The sequence below is a fragment of the Ailuropoda melanoleuca genome, chromosome 7 (genome assembly GCF_002007445.2).
Source record: "Ailuropoda melanoleuca isolate Jingjing chromosome 7, ASM200744v2, whole genome shotgun sequence".
Lineage (NCBI taxonomy): Eukaryota > Metazoa > Chordata > Mammalia > Carnivora > Ursidae > Ailuropoda > Ailuropoda melanoleuca.
In genome coordinates, this window is record NC_048224.1 from 34,421,916 (window position 1) to 34,448,853 (window position 26,938).

General features: G+C 36.9%; 1 protein-coding gene across 4 annotated transcripts in view; it reads left to right on the forward strand.

Moving 5' to 3' along the window:
* Positions 1 to 26,938, forward strand: part of FKTN (fukutin) — an 87,902-nt gene that overhangs the window by 24,114 nt on the left and 36,850 nt on the right. For 3 of the 4 annotated variants that reach the window (XM_034664223.1, XM_034664225.1, XM_034664224.1), the window contains 6 exons: positions 1,878 to 2,081; positions 8,359 to 8,636; positions 9,308 to 9,440; positions 14,989 to 15,118; positions 17,668 to 17,801; positions 19,298 to 19,425. In XM_034664223.1, coding sequence (XP_034520114.1) covers positions 1,878 to 2,081; positions 8,359 to 8,636; positions 9,308 to 9,440; positions 14,989 to 15,118; positions 17,668 to 17,801; positions 19,298 to 19,425 — 1,007 coding nt within the window. Of the gene's footprint in view, positions 1 to 1,877; positions 2,082 to 8,358; positions 8,637 to 9,307; positions 9,441 to 14,988; positions 15,119 to 17,667; positions 17,802 to 19,297; positions 19,426 to 26,938 lie in introns of those variants that run through there. The other variant, XM_034664226.1, reaches the window with a different exon arrangement.

The window sequence follows — 26,938 nt, forward strand, 5'->3', positions numbered from 1 at the left end:
GGTTCCCCCCCCCCCCCACCTCCCAAGCCCTCAGTTTGAATTTTGTCAAATACTTCTTCTGTATTGAAATTATCATTGGGTTTTCCCCCTTTATTCTGTTGATATGGTGAATTTCATTGATTTTCAAATGCTAAACTAACCTTTCATTTCTGGGATAAACCCAGGTCAGGATGTTTACTCTTTTTTTGGTCTTTTTTTTTTTAAGCTGCTGGAATTGATTTTCTAGTATCTTGTTAAGTATTACTGCATCTATTTGCATGTGAGATAGTGGTTTACAATTTTCTTTTTTTGTAATATTTTTGTCATGTTTTGGTATTAGGATTACCCTGGTCTCATACAATGAGTTAGGAAAGATTCTTCCTGCTCATTTTTCTGAAAAAGTTTTTGTAGAATCGGTATTATTCCTTAAATCTTTGATAGAATTTACCTGTGCACCATCTGAGTCTGGAGTTTTTTCTTGTTGTTGCTATTGTTTTGATGGCAGAGTTTTTATATATAACAAATATATATATGTATAACAATACATATGAATATATAGCAAATATATATATGAATATATAACACACATATATAAATTCAATTTTGTTAATAGGTACAGTGCAATTCAGATTTTCCATTTCATCTTGTGACTATTTGTTTATAGTGTTTTTAAAGAAGTTTGTCCATTTTATCTAAGTTATTGAATCTTTTAGCATGAAGTTATCTTTCTAACTTTTTACTTAGCTGTTTCACCCACTAAGAGATAATAAACTCCTCTAGAGCAGAGATTATTGTAGTCTTGGTATTTGCTTACTCAGCACCAAAAGCAAATGGTAAGAGACTTATTACTAGCTTTATCTCATTTTTTTATTTGAATTCAATGTAGTTAACATATAGTATATTATTAGTTTTGGGGGTAGAATTTAGTGATTCATCAGTTGCATATAACACCCAGTGCTCATTACATCCAATGCCCTCCTTAATTCCCATTACCCAGTTACCCAATCCCGCCCCCCACCGGCCCTCCAGCAACCCTCAATTTGTTCCCTATAGTTAAGAGTCTTTTATGGTCATTTTTTTCTATCCTTAAAATTCTTAATATCCTTGTTTATTTATTATCTTGTATATGTTTTTACATATTTCTTCAGATTTTGTGAGTATGAGTTTACCCTTAATTCTATGAGGCACCTTTTTGATGGCATACATTCCTATGATATCATTATTACTTTCATTAAAGTATGCTTTTAAGCAGTGGTGTATACTAGTTATCCTATTTATCTTTGCTGCTCTTTGGTGTTACTTACTCTTGAGTGTGATTATTGTGTTTCTATTTTAATTTTGAAATCTATTTTTTCAATAGCGGACTCTACTTACTGCCCCAAAGAATTATATTTTAAAATACTACATTATTATTAGAAAATCAGACTATATGGGAATAGTCTAGCAGGCAATATATTTTAGTTTTAATCTTTTGCTTAGAAACATTATTAAGCAGTATTACAAACATGAAAAAAGTGGCACATACAATTAATTTTTGATTTTGAAAAGGCTGACATGACCGATTTTTAAAAACTGACAGATCTGGTATTTCCTCTCCCACTTTGGCTCAAAAAGGTTTAGCTAATACCAAGGGAATAATCTGTAAGCCCAAAGTTTTCATCTCAGATAGGTCTTTCTCTATGAAGATTTTGTTATTCTGCTGATGTATAGTTAATTAGTAGCTTACTATTCTCTACTTTATATGTTGCAAATATTTTACTATAGCATATTTTACCTTGTATTGTAAATCTACTGAGTGAAAACTATATATTCTTATAAAATTAATGAATAAAAATTTAATCAGGTGGATTGTTGTATCGGTTTAGAAGAATTAAGGGACTTCTTTTCCTTTCAAACAGCGTGCAGTTAAAAAATTTATTATGCTAACATCCAGCCAAAATGTACCAGTGTTCCTTATTGATCCTTTGATTCTGGAATTGATTAATAAAGATTTTGAACAACTCAAAAATACTTCTCATGGCTCCACTTCAGAGTGCCAGTTTTTCTGTGTTCCGAGAGACTTTACTACGTTTGCACTGAGGTATCACCTTTGGAAGAATGAGGTAAGATGATTTGCTTTCAGATAACAGAATGTGTCTTTTACAAAATAGTGTGGGATTAAACCAGTTTAAAAGTAAAACATTTAAAAATCTTTAAAGCTTTTTGTAAATTGTATTGGGAATATTTTCAGCAGTAAGTTAACAGAAGACACTTAATGGCTTAAGCAGATAGGGGACTTATTTTTCTTGTGTAACAAGAGGTTAAAAGATTGGTGCTGTTGGTATTAGTTCAGCTGCCCACTGATGTCAGGGCTGGCATCACTGAAGTTCTTTCTTCATTTTTCTCATCATTACAAGATAGCTGTCATAGCTCCCACGCATCACATCCATGTTTAAGACAGGAAGATGAAAGGAAGGGATGATGACACTATTCATCCTTTGAAGCAAAAATTTTTCTTGAAAGCTCTGATAAACTGCTTATAACTCACTGTCCAGAGCTTGACTCATCTTGTTGTAAAGGGAGCTAAAAAGACAGGTATTTAGAATTTCCCTCAGTGTGGGCAGGCAAGTAGGAAGGGATTTGGTGATGAATATTCAGTATCTGCCACATAAGGTATCTAAGGGCAATATCACTAGTCTGTAGCACTACTCTTTCCATTGTGTAAGTGTGCAGTACTTGTTTGATACTCAAATGGAGTGCTTCTTAAGTGTATCCAAAAATGCAAACTTGTATTTCCATCCTGTTTAATGGTTACAAGCAAAAGTCGACCAAACATGCCAAAAATTTGCTCACTTCTTTATTTGGAATACCTCTAATTACCCAATTTCACTGATTTTTCATTCTGAGGAGTTATTCAAATAAGAGTAAGGAAATTAGCCTCAGGTTAAATGAACTTAAGTAGTTAGTCAGCCACTCATGATAGATGTGCCCCAGCTCTGCAGTGGGGTTTGTTTTAGTTGTGTTGACCCGATAGGTAAGCTTATGCTCCAGGGTGATGATGGGAAGGCAGTATAAGCAGCAAGTTTCCTTGATTGCCCTGGGCTCTTACACAGAGCCTCAAGAGACTGAGATTTGACATTTTCCTGGCTTTCAGTTCTTTACAGGCAGTGATGCAAGTGCTGGGACAGACGAAGTGTATGTATAAGTACATGGGTTTTGTTGGCATATATTTTTTCTTTCTTCCCAATTTTATATTAAAATATTTAAACTTTGGAGAAGTTAGGATATGGTATTTTAAATTTAATTTTTATATTTTTAATTAAAATAATACCAATCCTAAGTTTGAAAAGTCAGATACTAATCCAGAACTCATAAGGGAAAAGAGCAGTATCTGCTTCTTTCCTCATCCCTTATTTCTACTCCTAGAGTCAACCACTCTCAACTCTTTCTACCTTGTTTATCTTCTCATTTATAAATGAAATGTTTCCACTTCTATTTTTTAATATTTCTTATTTAGTTTGTAAATTATGAGATTCAGCTTATATCTATTTTGTCTTCATATACACACACTCTCTCTCTTTTCTCCCAGCATCATCCTAAAATTACTACATCACATTTTGTAGTTAAATCAATAGTGTTAACCTTATGGATATGTAATCACATGGATGCTACCTAATTTAATCTCATATTCCTTTTCTTACGCAACTCTTTTTTCTCCTTTCCTGTTTGCTAATTTTCTATGTGTTTATTAATAATCTATGTATAAATTCTGTAACAGAAGCATAAAACTGCCAGTAGGCTCTAACACATCAGGTAATCTCTCAGTTCTATTTTCTTGCCCTTGGATATGTTCCTTCTAGAACTTTTGGTCTTCTTGCCTTAATACAGACTGATCGTTGTGCAGATAAAACATTTTAGGAATTCCCTTCTGAGAAAGGGTGAATAGGAGATTGAAACCTTGCATATCTGAAAATGTTTCTTTTTACCTGCATGTTTGATTTCTAATTTGACTTTATATAGTAGTTAGCTTCTACTGTATAACAAATTACCCTAAAATTTAATGGCTTAAATGACAACCGTTTGTGTCGCTCATGATTCTCTGACAGTGATTTGGGTAGCATTTAGCTGGGCAATTCTTCTGATCTCAGCTAAGCTCAGTTTCCAGTCAGTTAGGCAGCTCTGCTTCCTCAGGATGGCTGGCTGTCAAATGGGGCAGTGGAGGTGCCTGGGTCAATGTGTCTTTCATCATCCAGGCTAGTGAGAAAGCAAAAACATGAAGGGTTTCTTGACATTGTTAAAATATTAAGATTTTTTTAACCATGAGCATAAATACAGCTCCCTTCATTCAGGTGTCCTTTGATGAGCTTTAATAGAATATTGTAATTTTTCTAACAGATTTTGCACATTTTAAAAAAGATTTTATTTATTTATTTAGAGAAGTCACAAGTGGGGAGAGGGGCAGAGGGAGAGGGAGAGAGAGCATCTCAAGGAGACTCTGCACTGAGTGTGGAGCCCAATGCGGGCTCAATCCCACAACCCTAAGATCATGACCTGAGCTAAAATCAAGAGTTGGACGCTCGACCAACTGAGCCACCCAGGTGCTCCATATTTTGCACATTTTTGATATGATTTGTTCCTTGCTGCCTTACAGTTTGTGTGTGTGCATGTATGCGTGTGTGTGTGTGCGTGTAGTGGGGGCAGTGGATAATGTGGATATTTTTCCTCTTCCTTGTCCAATTCATTGTTATAGGTAATGAGAATGCTGTTGATTTTTGTGTATTGATCCCATTTCCCAGCTACTGTTCTGAACTCTGCACTGTATAAACTCCAAAGTTTCTTCCTCCCATTCTCCTTTCCTTGCCCCCGTCCCTCCTCTCTTTCTTTTTCTCTTTCTTTGAATGTAAATGGTTGTATTTTCTGCACAAAAAGATATTTTAGTTTCTTCCTTTCTAACCCTTAAACCTAATTTCTTTTTCTTGTATTATTGATTTAGGTAGAACTCCCCCTCCCCCAGGATAGCATTAAATAAAAGTGTTCTTTCTTTCTGAAAGAAAGAACATTTTATTACTTGGATGTTGGGCTTCCAGAATTGATTCTCTCATTTTCTTGTCTTTGCTCTATGATTTTCCATCTCTTCTTTCTAACTGTTCTACTTTTAGACGAAATCTTTAACAATGCCATTGACTTTCTTCATATTCTAGCTCAAAATTTTTATATTTTTCTAAAAGTTTGGTGTACTCTTTCTTATAATAGGATTCTGGTTTCATGGGTGAAGTTTTGTCTTTTTCACTCTGTAGATTTTCTTGTTTTTGGGGTTTTGTTTAGTTGTTTGCTCCCCGCTGCGTTTTATTTTTCTAAATCCCTTCATTTTGGGTGTTTATTTTTTTTTTTTTTAAAGATTTTATTTATTTGACAGAGATAGAGACAGCCAGCGAGAGAGGGAACACAAGCAGGGGGAGTGGGAGAGGAAGAAGCAGGCTCATAGTAGAGGAGCCTGATGTGGGGCTTCGATCCCATAACGCTGGGATCACGCCCTGAGCCGAAGGCAGACGCTTAACCGCGGTGCCACCCAGGCGCCCCTGGGTGTTTATTTTTTGTTATGCTTCTTTATTTTATTTGGTTTTATGATACAGGCTTTCCACAGTGTTTGTTGATCTTTGTTCATATTGAAGAATCAGGCATTGAAAACCAATTGGAAGCGTTTTGGTAGGAACTTGCTTCATAAACTGGTGATTTTCACCGTAGTGTAATAAGGCTATACCAGCTTTTTCACCGACTCCTAAATGTCAGTATTTGTAGGCCATTCCTACTGGACTGTTGGATTTCCTCCTAGAAAAAAGACTACAAAGCTTGTACACCTTTTCTATAAAGAGTCTTTTATTCCTTTATTTTCCCAAAATGAAGTTTATAGAAGTTATAACCTGCCTACATACATAATTCCCTAAGTCAGTATAATGTCTTAACTATAATATAAATTAGAAATAAAAGGAAATGTGTATTTCAGCATGTAAATGTTCAGTCATGACTACACTGGAAAACATAATGAAGTAATTCAGATGGTTTCACTTTTCAGTAGGATCATTAAATATGATTAGCTTCAATGTAGACTCATTATGAATGATATTGTTAGTAAGGTGGTTTTTTAAAATAGTGAACAAGTTTGCAACAACAGAAAAATAAAATTGTCTCTCCTTTAACATAGCTATTGTAATCCTGGGAAATAGAGGCTCAGGTCATTATGAACAAGTTTTTCACTGCAGGACTCTCTGATAGAACATTTGAAATTATTCAGGACATGGGGCAGATTTTCATATTTTGGATTGTAGAATGTCTAGTATTCCTCTCCTGCGCCTCTAAATGCCAGTTGTGTCTTCCTCAGTCATTATGATAATTTAAAATATGCCACAAATTATTTTAAAGATTTTATTTATTTGAGAGAGAGAGAGAGCATGAGCAGGGGGAGGGGCAGAGGGAGAGGGAAAAGCAGACTCCCCGCTGAGCAGGGAACCCGCCACGGGCTCCATCCCCGGACCCTGGGATGACCTGAGTTGAAGGCAGATGCTTAAGTAGCTGAGCCACCCAGACACCCCTGCCCACAAATTATTTAAATGTCTCTTGGACACAGTACGACTTGCCTTGAAAACCAGTACTTTAGAAGAAAGAGAATGTGCCACAATTGGCAAAAACCAATATGACCATAGTTGGTGGAAGAAGCAAAAAGTCAGAAGGGGGAAGCCATGAAAGATTTTTTGAAGATTGTAAGGCCAGGCCTAGAAGTATTATATGGTATTTCTTCCACATTCCTTTGACCAGGACACAGTTTAGCTTTATATCCATAAAGGAGAAGACAGTTGTTACTGCTAGGTTAGTGTTTTCTAACAGAATTAACACTTTCTCTCATATAACAGTATAAACAACATAACAACAAATATCTATTGAGCACCTGCTGGGTACTAGTCACTCTGTTAATTCCTATGGTTGAGGAACTTGAAGTTTATTGATGGAGTTTAAACAAACTATTAAAAAGCAGTATAATCAATACTATGATAGAGGTCTGTGTCTGTAATGACAGCATGAAGGAGGATACAGCTAATCTGAATGACAACATTCAAAAGCAATAAGTGATGTGAATAAAGTATTCTTGAAGAATGTTTATGAATGCTTTGGCTTTTGAGACAAACTTACAGACACAGCTCCATAATTTAATAACATCAAAGTCTGATATTACCACTTAGAGCTTTGTTTTCCTTAACTGTGGACTAGGTATAATAATATTTTCCTTGCTGACCTCAAATAGTTTCTGGGGGCATCAGATGAGATAATGAATGTGAATGGGCTTCATATACATTCTATAAATATAGACTAGAGAAGGTAGTATTAAGAGTGGAAAGAACCGTGCGGCGCCTGGGTGGCTCAGTTGGTTAAGCATCTGCCTTCAGCTCAGGTCAGGATCCCGGGTCTTGGGATCAAGCCTGGCATCTGGCTCCAGAGCCTGCTTCTCTCCCTGCCCCTCCCTCTGCTTGTGAGCTCTCTCTCAAATAAATAAAATCTTAAAAAAAAAAAAAAAAAGAATGGAAAGAACCTTAGATTCGGTTGGATAAAACCTAAATGCTGGTGGTGGCTTTGCCTCTTAATAGTTTTGGTTTTTTAGACTTCTATGAGTCTGTTTTTTAATCTAGCATACCTGTGCAACTTATTTTATAAGATAGATGTCGTGTAACTACAATAACGCTTATAAAAGTTCCTTGGAAATCATAAAGTTGTATTAAAATCTTGGGTGTTCTCAATAATTAATACTGTTTAATCATCCATAGCACTGGTTGTTGATATTGGGAGTAAAAATCTACCATATGGATTAATCTTGTTACATGAGATTTATACTATAACTAATGATGTTGGAAAATGCACATTGTTTTATAGTATGTCTCAGTTTATTTCTAATGATTTGCATTATGATGGACTTCTAATGAAGTAGCAGTTTAAGGTGCTGGGATATAAACTATGAGATGAAAGTACTACTCTTTTGAAGCAACTTTTGAAGAGAAATTAATAGAAGTTAAATTGAAAATTACGAGTTTTAAGTGTTATATTAACATTTACTTCATAGATACTAACCAGAGAACACTAACATGAGCATTCTCTTTCCAAGGAAGAAATTGATATTAATTTGCGCAAAGGGAGTCTTTGAACATGTCTGCCAAGCTACGTAGCTTCCCTTTTTGGTATTCTCCTTTATTTTCCCACCACCACCTTCTGCCTTGCCACCCTTAGTTTGAAATCTTTGGCCAAAGAGCAGACTAGCAAAAAATATGTATGGCTTAATTTGGTGTAAGAATCACTTTAGTTTTGCTGCCAGTATATGGTTTTAAATATTTAAGCTTGATGTTTCTTTGGTTTTAGGAAGGCTGGTTTCGGATAGCTGAAAATATGGGATTTCAGTGCCTTAAGATTGAGAGCAAAGATCCCCGGCTAGATGGGATAGACTCACTTTCTGGAACTGAAATTCCCCTGCACTACATCTGCAGATTGGCCAACCATGCCATCCACTTGGTGGTCTTTCATGAGAGGAGTGGCAACTACCTCTGGCATGGCCATTTACGACTCAAAGGACACATGGACAGGAAATTTGTTCCTTTTCGAAAGTTACGGTTTGGTCGTTATCCTGGAGCTTTCGACAGGTAAATTCAGGATCTAAAGAGGAGTTCTGAAACCTCTATTGTCCAGTCATGACTTCTTTCTCTTTGTTTACGTTTAGTAATTAAATCTAATATGTAGTTCACACAAATCAGTTTTGAAATGTAAATATTCAACAGGAAGAAATTCATGGACAGGTGCGCCAGGAAATATATATAAGAATGTTGATAACAACACTGTTCTCAATGCCCCCAAACATTGTATATTCATACAATGAAATAGTGTACAGCTTAATACAGGAAATGAATGAATTAGTGCTCTGTGTAACAATGTAGATGAATCCTACAATCTTGAGTGACAGGAGCAATACATAAAATAATACAGCTCTTGATTATATTTATAGAAAGTGCAAGCACAGGAGAAAGTATGTTCATGGATATATGCTTACATAGTAAAAGTGGTCAAAAGGTAGAAACTTCCAGTTTTAAGATAAATAAGTTCTGGGGATGTAATGTACAGTGTGGTGACTGTGCAGCTAACAGTGCTGTATTATATATTTGAAAGTTGCTGAGAAAGTAGATCTTGAAAAGTGATCTCAGAGGTAACTGAGGAAAATATGCTTGATGTTTAGCTATTTTACTTAACTTGTATATTTTGAAGAGGCTGCCAGTTTTCTGGGTTAAGTCCTTATGATAAATCTTAACTTTTTTTTCAGGCCAGCGTTACAACAAATTACTGTTGATGGACTAGAAGTTTTCATCCCAAAAGATCCAGTGCACTTTCTAGAAGAAATACCACACTCTAGGTTTATTGAGTGTAGGTATAAAGAAGCTCGAGCATTCTTTCAGGTTAGAAATAATCAAATATTGTACTTTTTATTTTATTTTATTTTTTTTTAAAGATTTTATTTATTTATGCGACAGACAGCCAGCGAGAGAGGGAACACAGCAGGGGAGAGGGAGAGGAAGAAGCAGGCTCCCAGCCGAGGAGCCCGATGTGGGACTTGATCCCGGAACACCGGGATCACGCCCTGAGCTGATGGCAGTCACTTTAACGACTGCGCTACCCAGGCACCCCAATATTGTACTTTTTAAATTAAGGGAGATGTATTTATTTTTAATATTTCTGGGAAGGGGTAGGAAATGAAGGGACTTACAAAAAATTGGTAAGAAAACCTCTTTTTTGATTCATCCATTTTCTTCTAGATTGTTTTATTTTAACAAAATAAATACTTAAAAAGTAGATTAGTAGATTAAAGATTTATTTATTTATTTTTGAGAAAGAGAGAGCGTGCACATGCGCAAGAGCAAGGAGAGGTGCAGAGGGGAGTCCCATGTGGGACCTGATCCCAAGACCCCAGGATCATGACCTGAGCTGAAGGCAGGTGCTTCACCAGCTGAGCCACCAGGGTGCCCTAAAGTAGATGAAACATTAACCTTAAGAAATTACTTCTTCCCCAGTTGAATGGTGTGATGTTTATGGAGACCTTGTTTTATTTGGATAGACTTTTGGAAGGTTTAGCACTGGCCTCTGCTTTCAGTTAGGATACCCCATACACTTTATCAAAGGTGGTATGTTCTTGAAGCACCCCAGTTAGGGTGAAGCCACTGTAGAAGATAGACCATGTAGATTTGGAAAAGATTTCAGTTTTTCTCAGAGGGTTGGCAATGAATATGAATTCTTTGTGTTTATGAAGGTTTTTAAAAGTAAATGCTACACAGAGACCAATGCTTTTTGAACTTTACTTTATTCTGCTGCTGTAGCTTTCAATTCAATTTTTTATTGAAAGCCTGTTTCCCAGGACTCTGCTGACCCTGAGGATGTAAAGATGCTTTTGAGAGACATGAAGGTTCAGCTCTAAGATATAACTTGAAACAGAAATACAGTGGAACTGGTTAGATTTATTGTGGGGTTTTGGTACCCTAATCCTTCCACTTGCCCTTTATTTTCTGGGATTCCCTTCCAAGAAAGCTGTAGACACATGGACAGGAATGGAATGAGGGAATGAAGTACCAGCTGTATCATCACTGGCCAAGTGCCCGACACCCGCAAATGCAAGGTTTTTCTGGTAGCCTGTGTTATTCCCCTGGACCGAGGCCTGCCAGCCTTCCTGGTGGGTCTTCCCAGGCTAGTCCCCTTAAATCTGTAATTGTGGAGCTGTGAAACATACCCAGTCAGCCTCATGGATGAAAAGCTGGCAAACTGCGTCTGTGAATGGGCGTACTCTCATAGGCAAGCGCTGATCATTCTTTGTCACGTAGTAAGTAACAAGATGCAGAGGAGATGCAGCCTGGTGCTTGGACTTGACCGCTCACTCTTCTGGCCTTACGGGAGTTTGTTCTAGTTGCCACCTCTGTCAGAGCTCTTATCACGGTGAATTATGAATGTATGTCTTGTCCCCATACTAGATGATGTGAACTTATTGATGGCAGGCATCTCACTTTATTCACCTCTGTAGCCCCAGTATCTAGGACAGCATCTGCCACAAAGAAAAGATCCTAGAATTATGGAAAAATGTATGGAGAGTAAGGTGCTCATCTGAATTAAAAGATTTTTTTAAGGACACTTATTAGGACTACTCCATTACCTAGGAAGCATTTGCCCAGACTTATTTTGTTGAGCTTTGTGAGAAAGCAGTATAAAGTGTAAAATGCTTCAAAATATTGATACATCGTTAGGTTAGTATCAAATTTTTTAATTACGTATTTTCATTCTTTTTTTTTTAAGATTTTATTTATTTATTTGACAGAGATAGAGACAGCCAGCGAGAGAGGGAACACAGCAGGGGAAGTGGGAGAGGAAGAAGCAGGCTCACAGCAGAGGAGCCAGATGTGGGGCTCGATCCCATAACGCTGGGATCACGCCCTGAGCCGAAGGCAGACGCTTAACCGCGGTGCCACCCAGGCGCCCCTGGGTGTTTATTTTTTTGAATTCAGTCAAGCACTCAATCAGCATTTGAGTAAAGGATATGGATGACAGATGCTCAGAGGGCTTATCATATATAGCCTCATAGTTTTGATGTTTAAAGTACCATCACACTGGGGACAGGACTGTAATCCTGTCTGGAGGTTTATATTCATCGTAGGATCATGTGTGCCCTTCACTTGCAGCAAGGTATACTTGTGATTTCTAATCTGCTTTTCTCTTTTGCTGTTGTATTGGTATCACTGCTGTAGGGTGCCTAATTAGGTTGGTAACTCTTTATTCTTATTCTCTTAAATGTGTCATTCTTCATTTAAAAGTACAAGCGGGGTCAGTTTTCAAATTAAAGTGCATACATAACTTTGAACACTTGATGGCGCCAAACAATCTTAAATATAATGCCTGGTGTAAAATAAGCAATGAACTAATCTAATAGAGCTCATAAAACAATCTTCTAACTTTCTATTTCTAATAATATTTTTTTGGAAACGTTCTCAAACTTTCAGGAAAGTTATAAATAAAATGCAAATAATTTTTTCCTGAACCATTTGGGAGTAAGTTGTTGACTGTATACCCCACAACCTCAAATAATTTAATATTTTCCCAAAGCAAGAACATTGTCCTACATTGTCTTAATTAAAAAATCAGGAAGTTAACACATAGATTATCACCATTTAATCCCCATTCAAGTTTTGCTAATTACCCCAATAATAGCCTTTATAATAAAAGGATCCAGTTGAGTAAAATATGATAAAAGGATTTAGAATCACATGTTGTATTTAATTTCTTTTTCCCTCTCTGTTTTAAAAGATTTCATTTATTTTAGGGAGAGATAAAGACTGTGAGTGGGGGGAGGGGTAAAGAGAGAGGGAGAAAGAGAAGCCCAAGCAGACACTGCACTCAGCGTGGAGCCTGACCCAGCTCTTGATCTCACGACCCTGAGATCATGACCTGAGCCGAAATCAAGAGTCAGTCGCTTAAACAACTGAGCCACCCAGGCACCCCTGTATTTAATTTTTCTCTCTTTGGTTCCTTCCAGTCTGGAATGATTTCATAGTCCTTTTTTTAACTTTTATGACTTTGATGCTTTTGAAGATTACAGGCCAGACATTTTGTAAATTGTCCCTTGTTTGAGGTTTGTCTGGTTTTTCCTCATGTTAGATTCAGGTAATACACCTGTAGTAGGAATAATACAGATGTGTTTCTGTGCTCTTCTCATTACATCCTATCAGGTGCTGCATGGCTGTGATTTGTCCCACTGCTGGTGATATTCACGTTGATCACTTGATTAAAGTGGTATCTCTAGCTTCACCCCTGTGAATTTTCTGTTTTTTCCTTTGTAACTAATAGAAATTTGGTATGAATTTTTTAAAGGTTTATTTATTTGAGAGAGAGAGAGTATGCATGAGGGGTGGGGGGGCAGAGGGAGAGAGAGAATCCCAAGCAGACTCCCTGCTGAGCATGGAGCCCGTTGTGGAGCTTGATCCCATGAGCCATGAGATCATGACCTGAGCTGAAATCAGTCAGAAGCTCAACCGACTGAGCCACCCAGGTGCCCCAAAGGTACTTTACAACCAGGTAAATACTGTCAGTATCCCAAGGCGCCTGGGTAGCCCAGCCGGTGAAGTGTTGGACTCTTGATTTCGGCTCAGGTCATGATCTCAGGGTCACGAGATTGGGCCCCACATCAGGCTGTGCACTGGGCATGGGGCCTGCTTAAGATTCTCTCTCTCCCTCTGGCCCTCGTCTCCCCACCACTACTGTGTGTACGCTCTCTCTCTTAAAAAATAATTGTCAATATCCTTATCTTTCAATTTATTTGTTTACATCAGTATGAATTCATAGTTTCCTATTTTATTCAATAGGTTATAGTCCATTATTTTCTTTTTTAAAATTAATTAATTCATATTTTTTTTAGTAATCTATATACCAAACGTGGGGCTTGAACTCACAACCCAGAGATCAAGAGTCGCATGGCCTTCTGACTGAGCCAGCCAGGCGCCCCCGCCCCCTTATTTTCATTGTTTACTCTGATCCTCAAATTGTTCCCTATTTGGTCAGTGGGAACCTCTTCATGATGTCTTCTGTGTCTTTTTGACATGTCTTCATCATTTTTTTAGTACTTTCTTTTTGTTCTTTGGAACAAGATGCTCTAGGTTCATCTTGTAATTTCTCTGTGACAATACTGGAATCAGCCATTTCTCTAAGTCCTGGTTCCTTTTAAAAGCCAAGGTTTGGATGCCAGGTGTGCTCATTGCTACTTGGGTTTTGTTGCACATAGGCCTTCTCAGTGACTCTATGTGTGTGTGTGTATCTGTGTTTTTATATCCATCTATCTATATCTGTCTTATCTATCAGTGATGGGGAGGTTTATTTCTATATCTGCCTATCAGTTCCATGAATTCACAATGATAAGCCAGTTCAACTAATTTATTTCCTTGTTTGTGACTCCCTTCTCAAACAGTGAGAAACTTGACTCCTGTTATTTTTAATATATTTGCTTATTTGTTCAATCTCCTGTCATTGCTTCTATCCCCTCTCCCACATGGTTGCTGTCCTCACCCTGCTTGAATGTTGCTCGTCTCCCCCTGGGCTGCCCCCATCTGTGGACACACTTCTCAAACTGCTTGGGCTCTGACTCCCCACACTGGACATGGAGGGGTTGTTCCCTCCATGTGGATTCCCTCATCACTTGCTCAGGCTCTGATACCCATACCAGGCCACCCATGTGCATTTTCTTGCTCTGCCTTACCTAATAGTTCTAGTATTGAATAGTTTAGGAAGGGAGGAGGAGGAGAACAGGAAATGCTCTCTTGACTTACTTTATTTACTTTTATTTTCTCAATCTACCAAGAAGTTTAGAAGTAGGATAATATACATTTTCTTGAACTTGATTTTGTTTTGAGTAACCATCAAAAAATAATTAATGAATTTCAGTCCAGTCTGTTGAATTCCAGTGAAAAACCAGAGGGAAATATGGAGCTATCTGGACACCTGGCTTAAGGTTGTCTACAAAGCTATTATTATCCTCCTTCTTCTACTAATTTTTTTTCTGAGACTTTGGACAAATTCCTAAGTCTTAATTTCCTCATCTGTAAAATGAGTGGGTACCTTCTGTCATGTTATTTTCAGTCTATATTTTGGGGGAAGCCTGGGAAAAGGTTACCTGAATAGCAAAGATCCAATGGACATGATGTTTAAATTAGGATTTTGTCTTTTTCTAGAGGTGTGGTAAGCCCAAGATTGATATAAGACATTTTTAAGTAGAAATAAATACGCATACTGCAATTTTAAAAGTCCCTAACAGATGCAAAAGGTTTATAGTTATATACACTTTAAACTTGAAACTTGATTTTTTTGTAATAGAAAAATAGATAATATGGGGTTAATTTTCAAATTTAATTTAGATGTCACAGAAATATTTCTGGCAATTTAGAAATGGTTGTAATAGCTGACTATTTGTTATATCTGTAGCAGTACCTTGATGATAACACTGTGGAAGCTATGGCCTTTCGGAAGAATGCAAAGGAATTATTGCAACTGGCAGCCAAAACATTAAAGAAATTAGGAGTACGGTTCTGGCTGAGCAGTGGAACTTGTCTAGGTAAAATTCTTTTTGCTTTACATTTGTCTTTTTGTCATTTCATCCTCTTTGGCTTTAGGGATGACTGCTTGAGATGACAAAACATTAGTGATATTTGAAGTGTCATACTTAGAATAAATAGAGTGCATGGAGCAGGAATTTATTGATTTCTTTAAATAAATCAATTTCAGAAACATAAAAGAGTTAGGAAGGCCATGTTGTGTTTACCAAAAACTGTAAGTCATGTATAAAATTTATATCAGAACATGTAGACTATATTTGATCTTCAGGCAATCCTTAGATTAGCATTTTATTATTTCTATCCTAAAGATTGTTCTTCCTTTGAAAACAAAAAAAAAACCTCTGTTCTATTTCTTTACTTATACACCACGCAAATGAGAGGAAGACTGAAGGGAGTGTCATAAGGTCTTCCCACAAGTCTTTTCCAGGTCACTGATACTCTCACTGGTTGGCCATCACTGCCTTACTACATTCCATTCATCCTGAGATGGGGAAACGTAGGCTTTTCTAGAGTCCTTATGCAATTTGCTATTAGAATCAGAGAAAGATTTATGGATCTTGTTTCACTGAACATTAGATCGAACTTTTTGGAATTCCAAATTATTTAGAATCTAAATTCTGTTGTTTTTATTCCCTCTTGTTTATAACTATAGTTGGTCATAACTGTATTCTTGATTATAACTTTATTTGTACAAAAATTAATTCTGCTCCTGTTTTTATAGTGTTACCATATAATTTATTGTCCAATTCAAGAGACTTTTTAGAGTGAAAAGGAGTGCCATTAATAATTATGTTGGTATGACAGACGTAAACTGGGATATATGGTTATCCTATTTGTTAGGCTTTGTGGAAATTCATGTGGTTCTTCCTGTCACGGAGCTTATAGCCAGAGCAAGCCAAGGAAAAAAGAATACGTCTCACACGTATATGTGATATATGCTTTAGGTTTAACTTTTTGAAGCAAGATTGTGTTATAAACTATGTCATCAGAAATACTTCCTTGATTAGTTGTCATGATTTATCATGCATTTTTAGCCTCATGGTTTTCTTCATTTAAGAGCAAAATGAGGGAGTTAGATTAGATGATATTTAAAGAGCCTTTCATATTTTTTTTTAAAGTAGGCTCCACACCCAGTGTGGAGCCCAACACAGGGCTTGAACTCACAACCCTGAGATCAAGACTTGAGCTGCTATCAAGAGTCAGATGCTTAACTGACTGAGCCACCAAGGCACCCCAAGGAGCCTTCCATTTTTAATAGTTTATGATTGTCTGATAGATGTGGAGTGTGGATTTTTCTCAAGCTAGAGTTGAGATGCCATCCTAGACTTCTAAAGATCTATGTTACAGTGAAATTAAAGTTTAGAATGCCAAATAGTGTTGCCCAATAGCAATGCCTATAAAGACAATCATAGACATTTATATACTTCCTGAATAATTTGGTTGAAAGAATTAGAAGGATACTAGAGGAGACCTAAGGGCCCTTAGTAGTATTAAGGTATAGAGTTTGGTTTTTTAGAGCAGTACTATAGCACCTAATTGAGAAATAGGTATATCGTAAATATACCTAGAAATATCTTTCGACATTGACAATGCGCTGAAAATTGAGGATGATACTGCTCTTTTGTATATGACCCATCAGGGTCACCTGGTGGTGCCATCGGTTAAGCGACCGACTCTTGCGACTCTTGGTTTCAGCTCATGTCGTGATCTCAGGATCCTGAGGTTGAGCCCTTCGTTGGGCTCCATGCTTAGTGGGGAGTCTGCTTGAGTTTCTCTCTCCCTGTCCCTCCTCCTCTCCTCCCCCCACACTTCCACGTTCTCTCTCTCTAAAATAAATAAATAAATCTTTATATGACGCATCAGACATGAGCTGTTCAGAGCTGTTAAGTTCTGCAAATTATTGCTCAGGAAAGGGATATTGGTTAAGCAAAATAATTAAATTATATTTTTTAGCATACCTTAAAGGCAGCCTTCATCATTAGAGGTTTATGATCAAACATTCTCAAAAGTAACTTAATTTTTTTAAATTAACATTATTTTTTTAAAAGATTTTATTTATTTATTTGAGAGAGAGAGAGAACGCAGGAGAGGAGCAGAGAGCAGAGGGAGAGGGACAAGCAGATTCCTCATGGAGCGTGGAACCTGACAGAGGGCTCGATACCACAGCTCTGAGATCACGACCTGAGCTGAAATGCCCAACCGACTGAGCCACACAGGCGGCCTGGCTCAGTTAACATTATTAAAGCTAATAATTTATTTAGAAATTAAAATACATGAAAGTCTTTGAGGATGCTGAGTGCTCAGAGCAGTAAAAATGAAGGAAAGAAGGAAAGAAAAAAGAAAGAAAAGTTCTTCAACAGATGGCTTCTTATAACCACAGATTTTAGTTTGGGATTTAATTTTTTAAAAATATTTTTGGTAAAGCACTGTAAATCTGATCTTGAGAAATAACATCCATTCTTACAAAGATCATACAGTAGTGACTAATTTTTTTTGCAAACTTAAGTTTTTAAAAAGCTTTCTTGTTTCTTTTCTTTTTTATTTTTAGGGTGGTATCGGCAATGCAACATTATTCCTTATAGTAAAGATGTCGACCTAGGAATTTTTATACAAGATTATAAATCTGATATTATTTCAGCATTTCAGGATGTAGGACTTCCACTCAAACACAAATTTGGGAAGGTCAGTAGTAAAAATCTGCTTTACTTCATAAGTAACATGTCTCAAAAGTAAAGTTTATATTAAGCAACTCAGAGATGGTTAAGAATGTGACGTCTATCACTCAGTATTGGCCAGGATGTGGTCAGCAGAAGCTTGTTATGTGACTTTTGCACTATTTAAGGAAAGTAGAAAATCTGGCTTTCTGTTGACAATGAGAAGGAGAAAATGATCTTGAACTCTTGCAGGTGAATTTATTGCCATATAAAAATATAACATAATTAATAAACCATATAATGTAAAATTAATACAATTATTGAGAATCTCATCTACCCTACCGGAAGTTACATTGTTTCTCATAAGTCACTTAATTTCGTATTCACTTAGGCATCCTGTCATTATCAACATGAAATGGTCCTTTGGTGGCTAAGAGTTAGAAATATAGAATCATTTCAGATAGTACTTGAATTTCTTATTTGTTTCACATGCTCTGGTCATCATAGCAATTTTCTCAGAGTTCAACTAGGAATAGGTCAACATGACTTACATGAAATCTCCTTTTAGACAATTTGATTTCTATGCCCTAAGCCCATGATTCCTTGCAAACATGTTACTCTTTTTTTTTCCAAACAACATCTTACTTTTAATTTGGTTGTTCCCAGGGAGGTATTGTCCTGGAAAGCAAGTAGAAGTATGTTTAGTCACTGAAAAATTACCTGCTTTATCGTAATTATTCTATTTTTTAAAAAAAATTTTTATAAAATATCTTCCGGAGGTCAGAGTCAAAGCAGTAGAACTCTAGGCATGCAGCAAATGTTTACTCTACACTCACTTTCTGCCTGACACTGCACTCTGCACCTGGGACACAAAGATGAATAAGTTACAGTACTTGTCCTTGAGGAGTTCACTGTCTAATTGGGGGGAAAAACACATAATAATTATGTGATTAGTGCTATAACAAGACAGAGGCACCAAGTCTAATGGGAACGTAATTATTTGTAGGTTACGTTTCTTTAGGGAAATGCTCTCAAAATTCTTTGTATCTTTAACTTTTCTTTTTTCTTTTTTTCATATACATAATATAATGATTTATGGTATATAGATGGGTTTCTGTGATGCCACATTTATATAAGTACTTATTATTGCTTGAAATGAGAGACTTATTTCCTAATAGTTTTACCTGATTATTAAAGGAATCATTTTTCTTTGGTTCCTTTCCTTGTTTAATCAGAAAGGGGCTCAGGAACAGAATGTCCTGCAGAGTGGTAATTTTGCTACTGTAAATCATTTACTCTGCGTTTTCATTAATTGTCAGAAGCAACATTATTTTATATGCATTTAAGAAAGAAATCAAATGATGGCATGCTACTGATGAATCCAATTTCAGAGATGTTCCAGCTTGAAAAAACATATTATCATAGAGTCAGTATTCTCGCTCTATAAAACAAAATCTTTTTTTTTTTTTAAAGAAAACATATTTCCTTTGTTTCAGTCTGTGAAGGTTTTTATCTTCCTCCTAGGTAGAGGACAGCTTGGAACTATCTTTCCAAGGAAAAGATGATATAAAACTCGACATTTTTTTCTTCTATGAAGAGACTGACCATATGTGGAATGGAGGCACTCAGGCCAAAACGGGAAAAAAATTTAAGTATGAATCAGATAAGTACTTATAAAAGGGGCTAGAGAAATAACTTCAGAAGGTAGAAATAAGGAAGTAACTGAAAATGAAAAACAAACAGAAGACTGTCACAGCTTCACTCTTAGCTAATACTTCCTCAGTTTACCCATAAAGTCCAGTTATGTTTGGACTTATAAGGACAGTGTAAGAGGAGTGCCCCTGGGACTTCAGCCCAAAGAGTCATTATGATTAGAAGCCCTTGAGTCATCGGAAAGGGAAAACCAAAACAAGGAACACAAAAAACAAGCCCAGAGCCTTAGCCAAAACACTGATTGGTTGTTAGAGTTATAGGAGCTTTTTAATTTGAAGGAAATGAGTGAGGGTCAGTAGGAAGGAGATAGTCAGGGTGAAGTGAAGTTTAAGTGAGGGCTCTGGAACTTCACTCCTCTGAGGCCACAAATGCTCGGCAAGCTCTGGAATGTGCCTTCAACAATGACTGAGGGCTGATCCTTAAAGCATACTCATTGAGCTTAATAGCTGCCATATTTCGTCAAATGTAAGATGATATGGATTGTAAGATGCACCATTATTTTATGTGCTACTAAGAAAGGAAAAATACTGCCAATTATAATTCTAAGATGCATGATTCACAGATGGAAAAATTTGGGTGGGGGGGAAATGTCTCAGAATTGATGGAGTGCAGGATGTTAGATTGACATTTTTAACATTTTTTAATGCTGCTACAGTAAAACTCTCTGATGAGAAAAGACAAAAATGACATTAGAGTAACAATGCTCTCCTTTATGATGCAGTTGATCTATTCTCAATTTTGAGAGAGAAAGAGAAGGAGAGGTGAATGAATGGGAATGAGAACCCAAAGAGCATGGGCTTTGGAGTCAGGCAGACCTGGGGGACCTTGGCTGCACCCTAACCTATCTGTGGCCTTTAGCTTTTCTCTGAACATTGCTCTGAACATTCTCTGAACATTTCTCTGAACATCTCCTAGTCTATTAAGTTTGGGTAGCATTACCGTGTGTTTGACTGTTATGAACATTTTGTGTGTGTTAACACATCTAATCGTCAAAACAACCTTAGGAGGCAGGTATTCTCTGAGGTGCTGAGAATGTAAGTAGTTTGTTCAAGACCACACAGCAAACAATTGAAGGATTCAGACAGCAGCCTGTCCTCTAACTACTACTTTACCCACTACTTTAACCTTTAACCACTACTCCCCACTGCCTCCCTAATACACCTGACGATATGAGGCACCTGGCATAATGCTTAGCACTTATTAAGTTATCAGTAAGTGACGGCTATCATTGTTATTATTATAATTACTAAAGTGATTGTTATCATCACTGTCATTATTATGGTAGTTATGTGACCAGAAGCTTAAATTTGCCTCGCTAACTAGCTGAGATTGGAGCTTCTATCATTGAACAAATTTGAGCCATTGGGCAGAGTGGGGAGTGTTCTGTGACACAGAAGAGAAATGCCATATTCAGACTGGTTTCTCCTGGGTACATTGATGCACCCTCTTGGTATTGCTGAATCTTTATTTGAAGGCAAAGAGTCTTCATGTAAGATTAAATTCTGGAGGTTTGAGAGTAATCCAAACCTTTTTCTCAAAGTCATAAAGTATCCCCAAATTGACCTTGATGCCAGAGCATATTCTTGAAACTTTTATTTAATATAAAAAATTATTTTGCTTTATGACAGCAACACATTCATGCTGGGTAAGCTCTAAGACAGAAATTAATAAGTTAATGAATATGTAATTGACATTCTCACTGTGGCTAGGTGAATGGGGGTGTTATTCAGCTATAGTTTGTTTATTCAAATATAATAAAGAAGCTGAATTTGGGGGTGCCTGGGTGGCTCAGTTGGCTGAGTGTCCAACTCTTGGTTTCAGCTCAGGTCATGATCTCAGGGTCGTGAGATGGAACCCTGGGTCAGGCTCCACACTTGGCGTGGAGTCTGCTTGGGATTCTCTGTTCCTCTGCCCCTCCCTCTCGTAGTTGCTCTCTCTTTCTCTCTCTCTCTAAAATAAATAAATAAACCTTTAAAAACACACACACACACACACACACACAAAGCTGATTTAATGTAGAATTTAGAGGCTTCTTTAAAAACCGTGAGATAGTGTAGCACAGAAATTAAAGGGATGGAGCCAGTCTGCTTGCTTTCGAATCCCAGCTTTATTCTCTACCAGCTATATTACCTTGGGCAAATTATTTAACCTCTCTGTGCCTAAGTCTCCTCAAGTGTAAAATGGAAATAATAATAGAAATTGCTACATAGAATGGCTTTAAGGATTAAGTGAGTTAATACACAAAAAGGGTTTTGAAGAGAATTAAAGATGTCCTGAGTGCCAAGTAATTATTAGCTACTGTTACTACTACTGTATTAGTAGGACAGGAGTAAAGAAAATGATTTCTCTTCTTAGTCTTATGAGAAACTTACAGACTAGATACCTGTATAATTAACAATATATTAAACTGCCAAAGCTATTCTTAGAGAGCTCATATGAAGATGTCACTTTTTTTTCCTAAGAAAGATGCTTTCTAGAGCCAGTATTATAATTCTGTTTTTCTTAAATTTCCTTCTAAGGCTTGAATTTCTTTCTTCTCACCAACATGATCTGAAACCCACAAACTTCAAAAGAACAGTTCATTTCTAACCACTACATTTCTGCATAGAAAGAGCTTCTTTCATTCTGCTTTAACTGCTCTTTATGGTAGCAGTGTTTGGGAAGTGTGAAGTGTTCTCATTATTTAACAAGAGAAATGAGCAGTGATGGAACTGTCTGGACAGATGGTGTGAGTCCCAGATTTTCTATCCTGTTACTGTGACCTTAAAAGGCAGAGAAAAGAACAGGGGATGGCTGTGTAGAGTAGTTTCTTTGGAAGATTCCCCCAGCCATATGCCATTTTCATTCTTTTCAGCACTATTTACTTGAAGGAACTATAGTATTTTCACCACTACTATTCCTAGAGGGGGGAAAAAAACCCCAACCTTTTAAAGCTAGTCTAAAGGTCTTTTTATCTGTATAATATTTTACTTTGTATTCATGTATAGTTCATTCTGAGAAAAGCTGAATAATATCATAGAATGCTTACCATTAAAGAAAGAAAGAAAAGGTTAAAAAGAACTCAGGAAGGAAGAAAAAAGTTTTCCCCTTTTGAAACTTCACTCTGCGTGCCTGCAGAATGATGTTTTTGGTCCTCAGATGTAATAATAATACTAATGGCAATAATAAAGACACACCTACTAGGGTATGATCTGGTTATCTGGCACATGAGAGGTACTTTGTGTTTGTTATCTCAGACCACCTCACAGTGAGGTGTTCTCACTCTCAGTTAGATATGAGGAAACTAATGCTCAGAGAAGGGAGGTAACTTGCTCATTAATGGCAGGACCAAGGTTTAACTCCCGAGCTGTTGAACTCTTCAGCCGAAGTGCTTATTTCTAAGACTTAATAGGTTAAATGAATTAATACATGAAATGCTTTTAAAACAGTACTCTATAAACATTGACTACTACTGCTACTATCATTACAATATATTATTACCATTACTGCTGCTGTGTTGCTCTGACACAAAGCATGGTACCTTCAACATAGTGGTAACTTGGATTAGTGACTCCAGTGGGTCTCTGAATTTTTTACACTGATTTTTCTTCTCCAGAGTCCCAGTCACTAGTAATAAAAAGTAAACTGTGCCGCCAGGATGTGATGTTTTTTTCCATAACTTCACAGTTCCTACAGATGCTGCCGTGGTTTCTTGGGGTTCTTTCCTTCTGATCTGAATCAGCTGATATAAGTAGAGGCCAGAAGTTTGAGAGGTAATAATAAAAATTAACTTTGAATATTTGCCATGTGCCAGGCACTATGCCAAGCTTTTATATGCATCATCTCATTTAATCTTTGCAAGTTTATGAGGGAGATATTAATCTTATCACCTTCATTTTGTAGATGTGGAAATTAAGGCAGAGCTAAGACTCAGACGTGGGCCATATCACTTCAGAGCCTAGATTCTTAGATATACACAATGTTAGCATCACCATGATCTACCATATTGTTAATACTCCTTTTATGAAAATAATCCTTCTACTCAGTGATATTATCAGGGTAATATAGCTACCTCTCTAGCCTCTCTAATGGGAAATATGCTACCCCCTGGGATAGTAGTGGTTCTTTATATCTTCTGATATTTGTAGTTTCTGCTTATTGTACTGATCTTCAGAAAATTTGGATGTGTTCTCTGTGGGACTAGACTCCTATCTAGTTGTGGCTCCTATAGAATGTAACATTTCATTTCTATAGAATTTATTTACTAACTCTATGTGCTAAGGATTCACATGTGAACATACTAGGTTCTGCTCTCAAGGAGCAACAGCAAGGAAGTGTCTAGAAGCAACAGCAAGGAAGTGTGGCTTAAAAATAGAGAGGTTTGTTAGGTAGACTTGACAGGAATATGGAGAAAGGCCTGATAATAGTTTTGCTTAACTACTTTTCTCTTTAAACTGTTCCTATTTTTTTTTTCTTATTAAAAATTCTATGAGCATCTTATTTTACATAAAGTAAAAGCTTTATTGGGGCATTTCCTTGACTAGATTCCCAGAAATGGAATTATTATTGTTTGTGCAGTTTAAGAAGTAGGGTAAGTGGGTAATGTTCTAATACCAGTAAAATCCAAGATTTTATTCCTCAGTCTCTACTTTTTCCTTTGACTCCTTAGGACTCTTAAAAGGTGTATGGGCTTCCTCGATCCTTTTTTCTGTTTTAGGGTCTAACCCAAGATACCACATTGCATTTAGATACCCAGCCTTTTGCAACTTCATTTGAGACCAAGATTTTAAGCACGTCACTAAGTAGTACCAAGTTATTATACATCATCACATGTCCCAGTTCTGCCCATTCAAGGGCATTGAGTTGTCTTTTTTTGATATTGCTCCTCAGCACCTCTAACTGGAAATAATCTCCCCTCCCTCTGAATTTCCATAGATTTTTTTCCCTTTATTTTTCTCATGCCTTATTTGGGGACTTCTGCTGATTTGTCTGTACTTTCTGAGTTATAGATAGAATCAAGCCTGGTAAATTTGTTGGGACTGAGTGAGACCTGAGCCCTACCCGTTCTTAAGTGTATTTGTTTTGTTAAGATGATAGGGTGATGCCAGATTGATGTCTTGATCCAACCTACCATCTTTGGAGAATCAGAACCATAAGGTCAAGCCACCCAGTTTTTCAGTCATTCTGCTTTACCAGAAGCTAAAGATTAGAGTTAGTTGTTGAATACCCACTCATAGGTTCTCTAAGCTTCATAGATGTACCAGGCTCCTGTGGTTTTAGCTCTCAAAAATACATTTGCCTTTTTTTTTTTTTTTAAAGATTTTATTTATTTATTTGACAGAGATAGAGACAGCCAGTGAGAGAGGGAACACAAGCAGGGGGAGTAGGAGAGGAAGAAGCAGGCTCATAGTGGAAGAGCCTGACGTGGGGCTCGATCCCATAACGCCGGGATCACGCCCTGAGCCGAAGGCAGACGTTTAACCGCTGTGCCACCCAGGCGCCCCACATTTGCCTTTTTAGTACTTATAGCTGTGAAGCTAAAAAGGCAAATTTGAATTATTTCTTTAAATTAGTACATTTAAAACATTGGTTTTTCTGAAAATGATCTCACATTTCCTACTCTGTTTATGCCTTCATATCTTACAACAGATATATTGTCTTAGGTTTCCTTAATTGTGTCTCCAAACCTCTAGTGAGTAGCAGGTACAAATTATGTCATTGAGGGAAGAACTTTGAATGCATTTTATATGGTAATTGTATACAAAGCACAAAAGTGGGAGTTATTTATATAGTTAGCTTTGCTTACTTGTTTTTTTTTTTTTTTTTAAGAGACGATTACCTCAGGGGCGCCTGGCTGCCAAAGTCAGTAGAGGATGCAACTCTTGATCTTGGGGTTATGATTTTGAGCCCCACGTTTGGTGAAGATATTACTTAAAATAAAATAAAAATAAAATCTATTTAAAAAATTACCTGAAAATATGGGGCGCCTGGATGGCACAGCGGTTAAGCGTCTGCCTTAGGCTCAGGGCGTGATCCCGGCGTTATGGGATCGAGCCCCACATCAGGCTCCTATGCTATGAGCCTGCTTCTTCCTCTCCCACTCCCCCTGCTTGTGTTCCCTCTCTCGCTGGCTGTCTCTATCTCTGTCAAATAAATAAATAAAATCTTTAAAAAATAAAAATAAAAAATAAAAAATTACCTGAAAATGAATAAATGGCAGACGTTTCATTTACATGAAGTAAGTTATATTTTTTAAGACTGCCGTATGTCTTGTTTGAATGTAATTCTATAAAGTATTTTGTAAGGTAGTAGTCCAAGAGAAATAAAAACGTATTTTCGCTAAAAGAGTTGACATGAATGTTCATAGCGTTCTTATTCATGGTAGCCAAAAAAATGGAAACAACCCAACTGTCCATCTTCTGGTGACCAGATAAATTATAGTATGTTCAGGCAATAAAATACTACTCAGTAGCAGAGAGAAATGAACTACTGATTTATGCAATAACATAGATGAATCTCCAAAATATTATGCTTGGTGGAGGAGGTCGGATGGGAAGAGTACCTACTATGTAACTGCATGTATTTGAAATTGTAGAACAGGCAAAACCAATGAAGGGTGTAGTAAGATGAGTGATTGCCAGGGGCCGGGGTGGATCTACTACATGACTTGCCAAAGACCACAGGGACCTTTGGGAAGTAGGGTGGTAGAAGTATTCTGTGTCTTAATTGTTGTGGTGGTTACACAGGTATATGTGTTTGTCAAAACTTAAAATGGGTGCACTTGTTTATATGTAAATTACTCCTCAAAAAAGTGTATTTAGAAAAAAAGTTTATTTACAAGTTTAAAAAAATTATGGAGGCGCCTGGGAGCCTCAGTCAATTAAGCACTGACTCTTTTTTTTTTTTTTAATTTTATTTTATTATATTGTGTTAATCACCATACAGTACATCCCCAGATTCCGATGTAAAGTTTGATGCTTCATTAGTTACGTATAACACCCATAAGCACTGACTCTTGATTTCATCTCAGGTCATGATCTCAGGATCATGGGTTTGAGCCCCACATCAAGCTCCGCACTTAGCGAGGATTCTGCATGTCCCTCTTTTCCTGCTCCTCCCCCCATTCATACATGCTCTCTCTCTCTCAAGTAAATAAATAAAATCTTAAAAAAAATTATGACTTAGAAAACCAATGTGAAGAGAAAAGAGCCCAAGATTACATATTGAAATAGAGGGATAACTGGGACCAGAGTGATGAATGCAATCAAGGCAGGCTTAAGTGCAGTGGTAAGCTTTGAGCCTTTTGCATCTGATTGGACAAATTAGGTAATCTGAGTTCAAAATAAGCTTTTTCTATTTAGTATAAAATTTGAAATCATAATCTCTTTTTTAAATTATCTATTATATCCAAAGAGAAATACTCTGGGAAACAAACTGAGGGTTTCAGAGGGGAGGGGGGTGGGGTATGGGTTA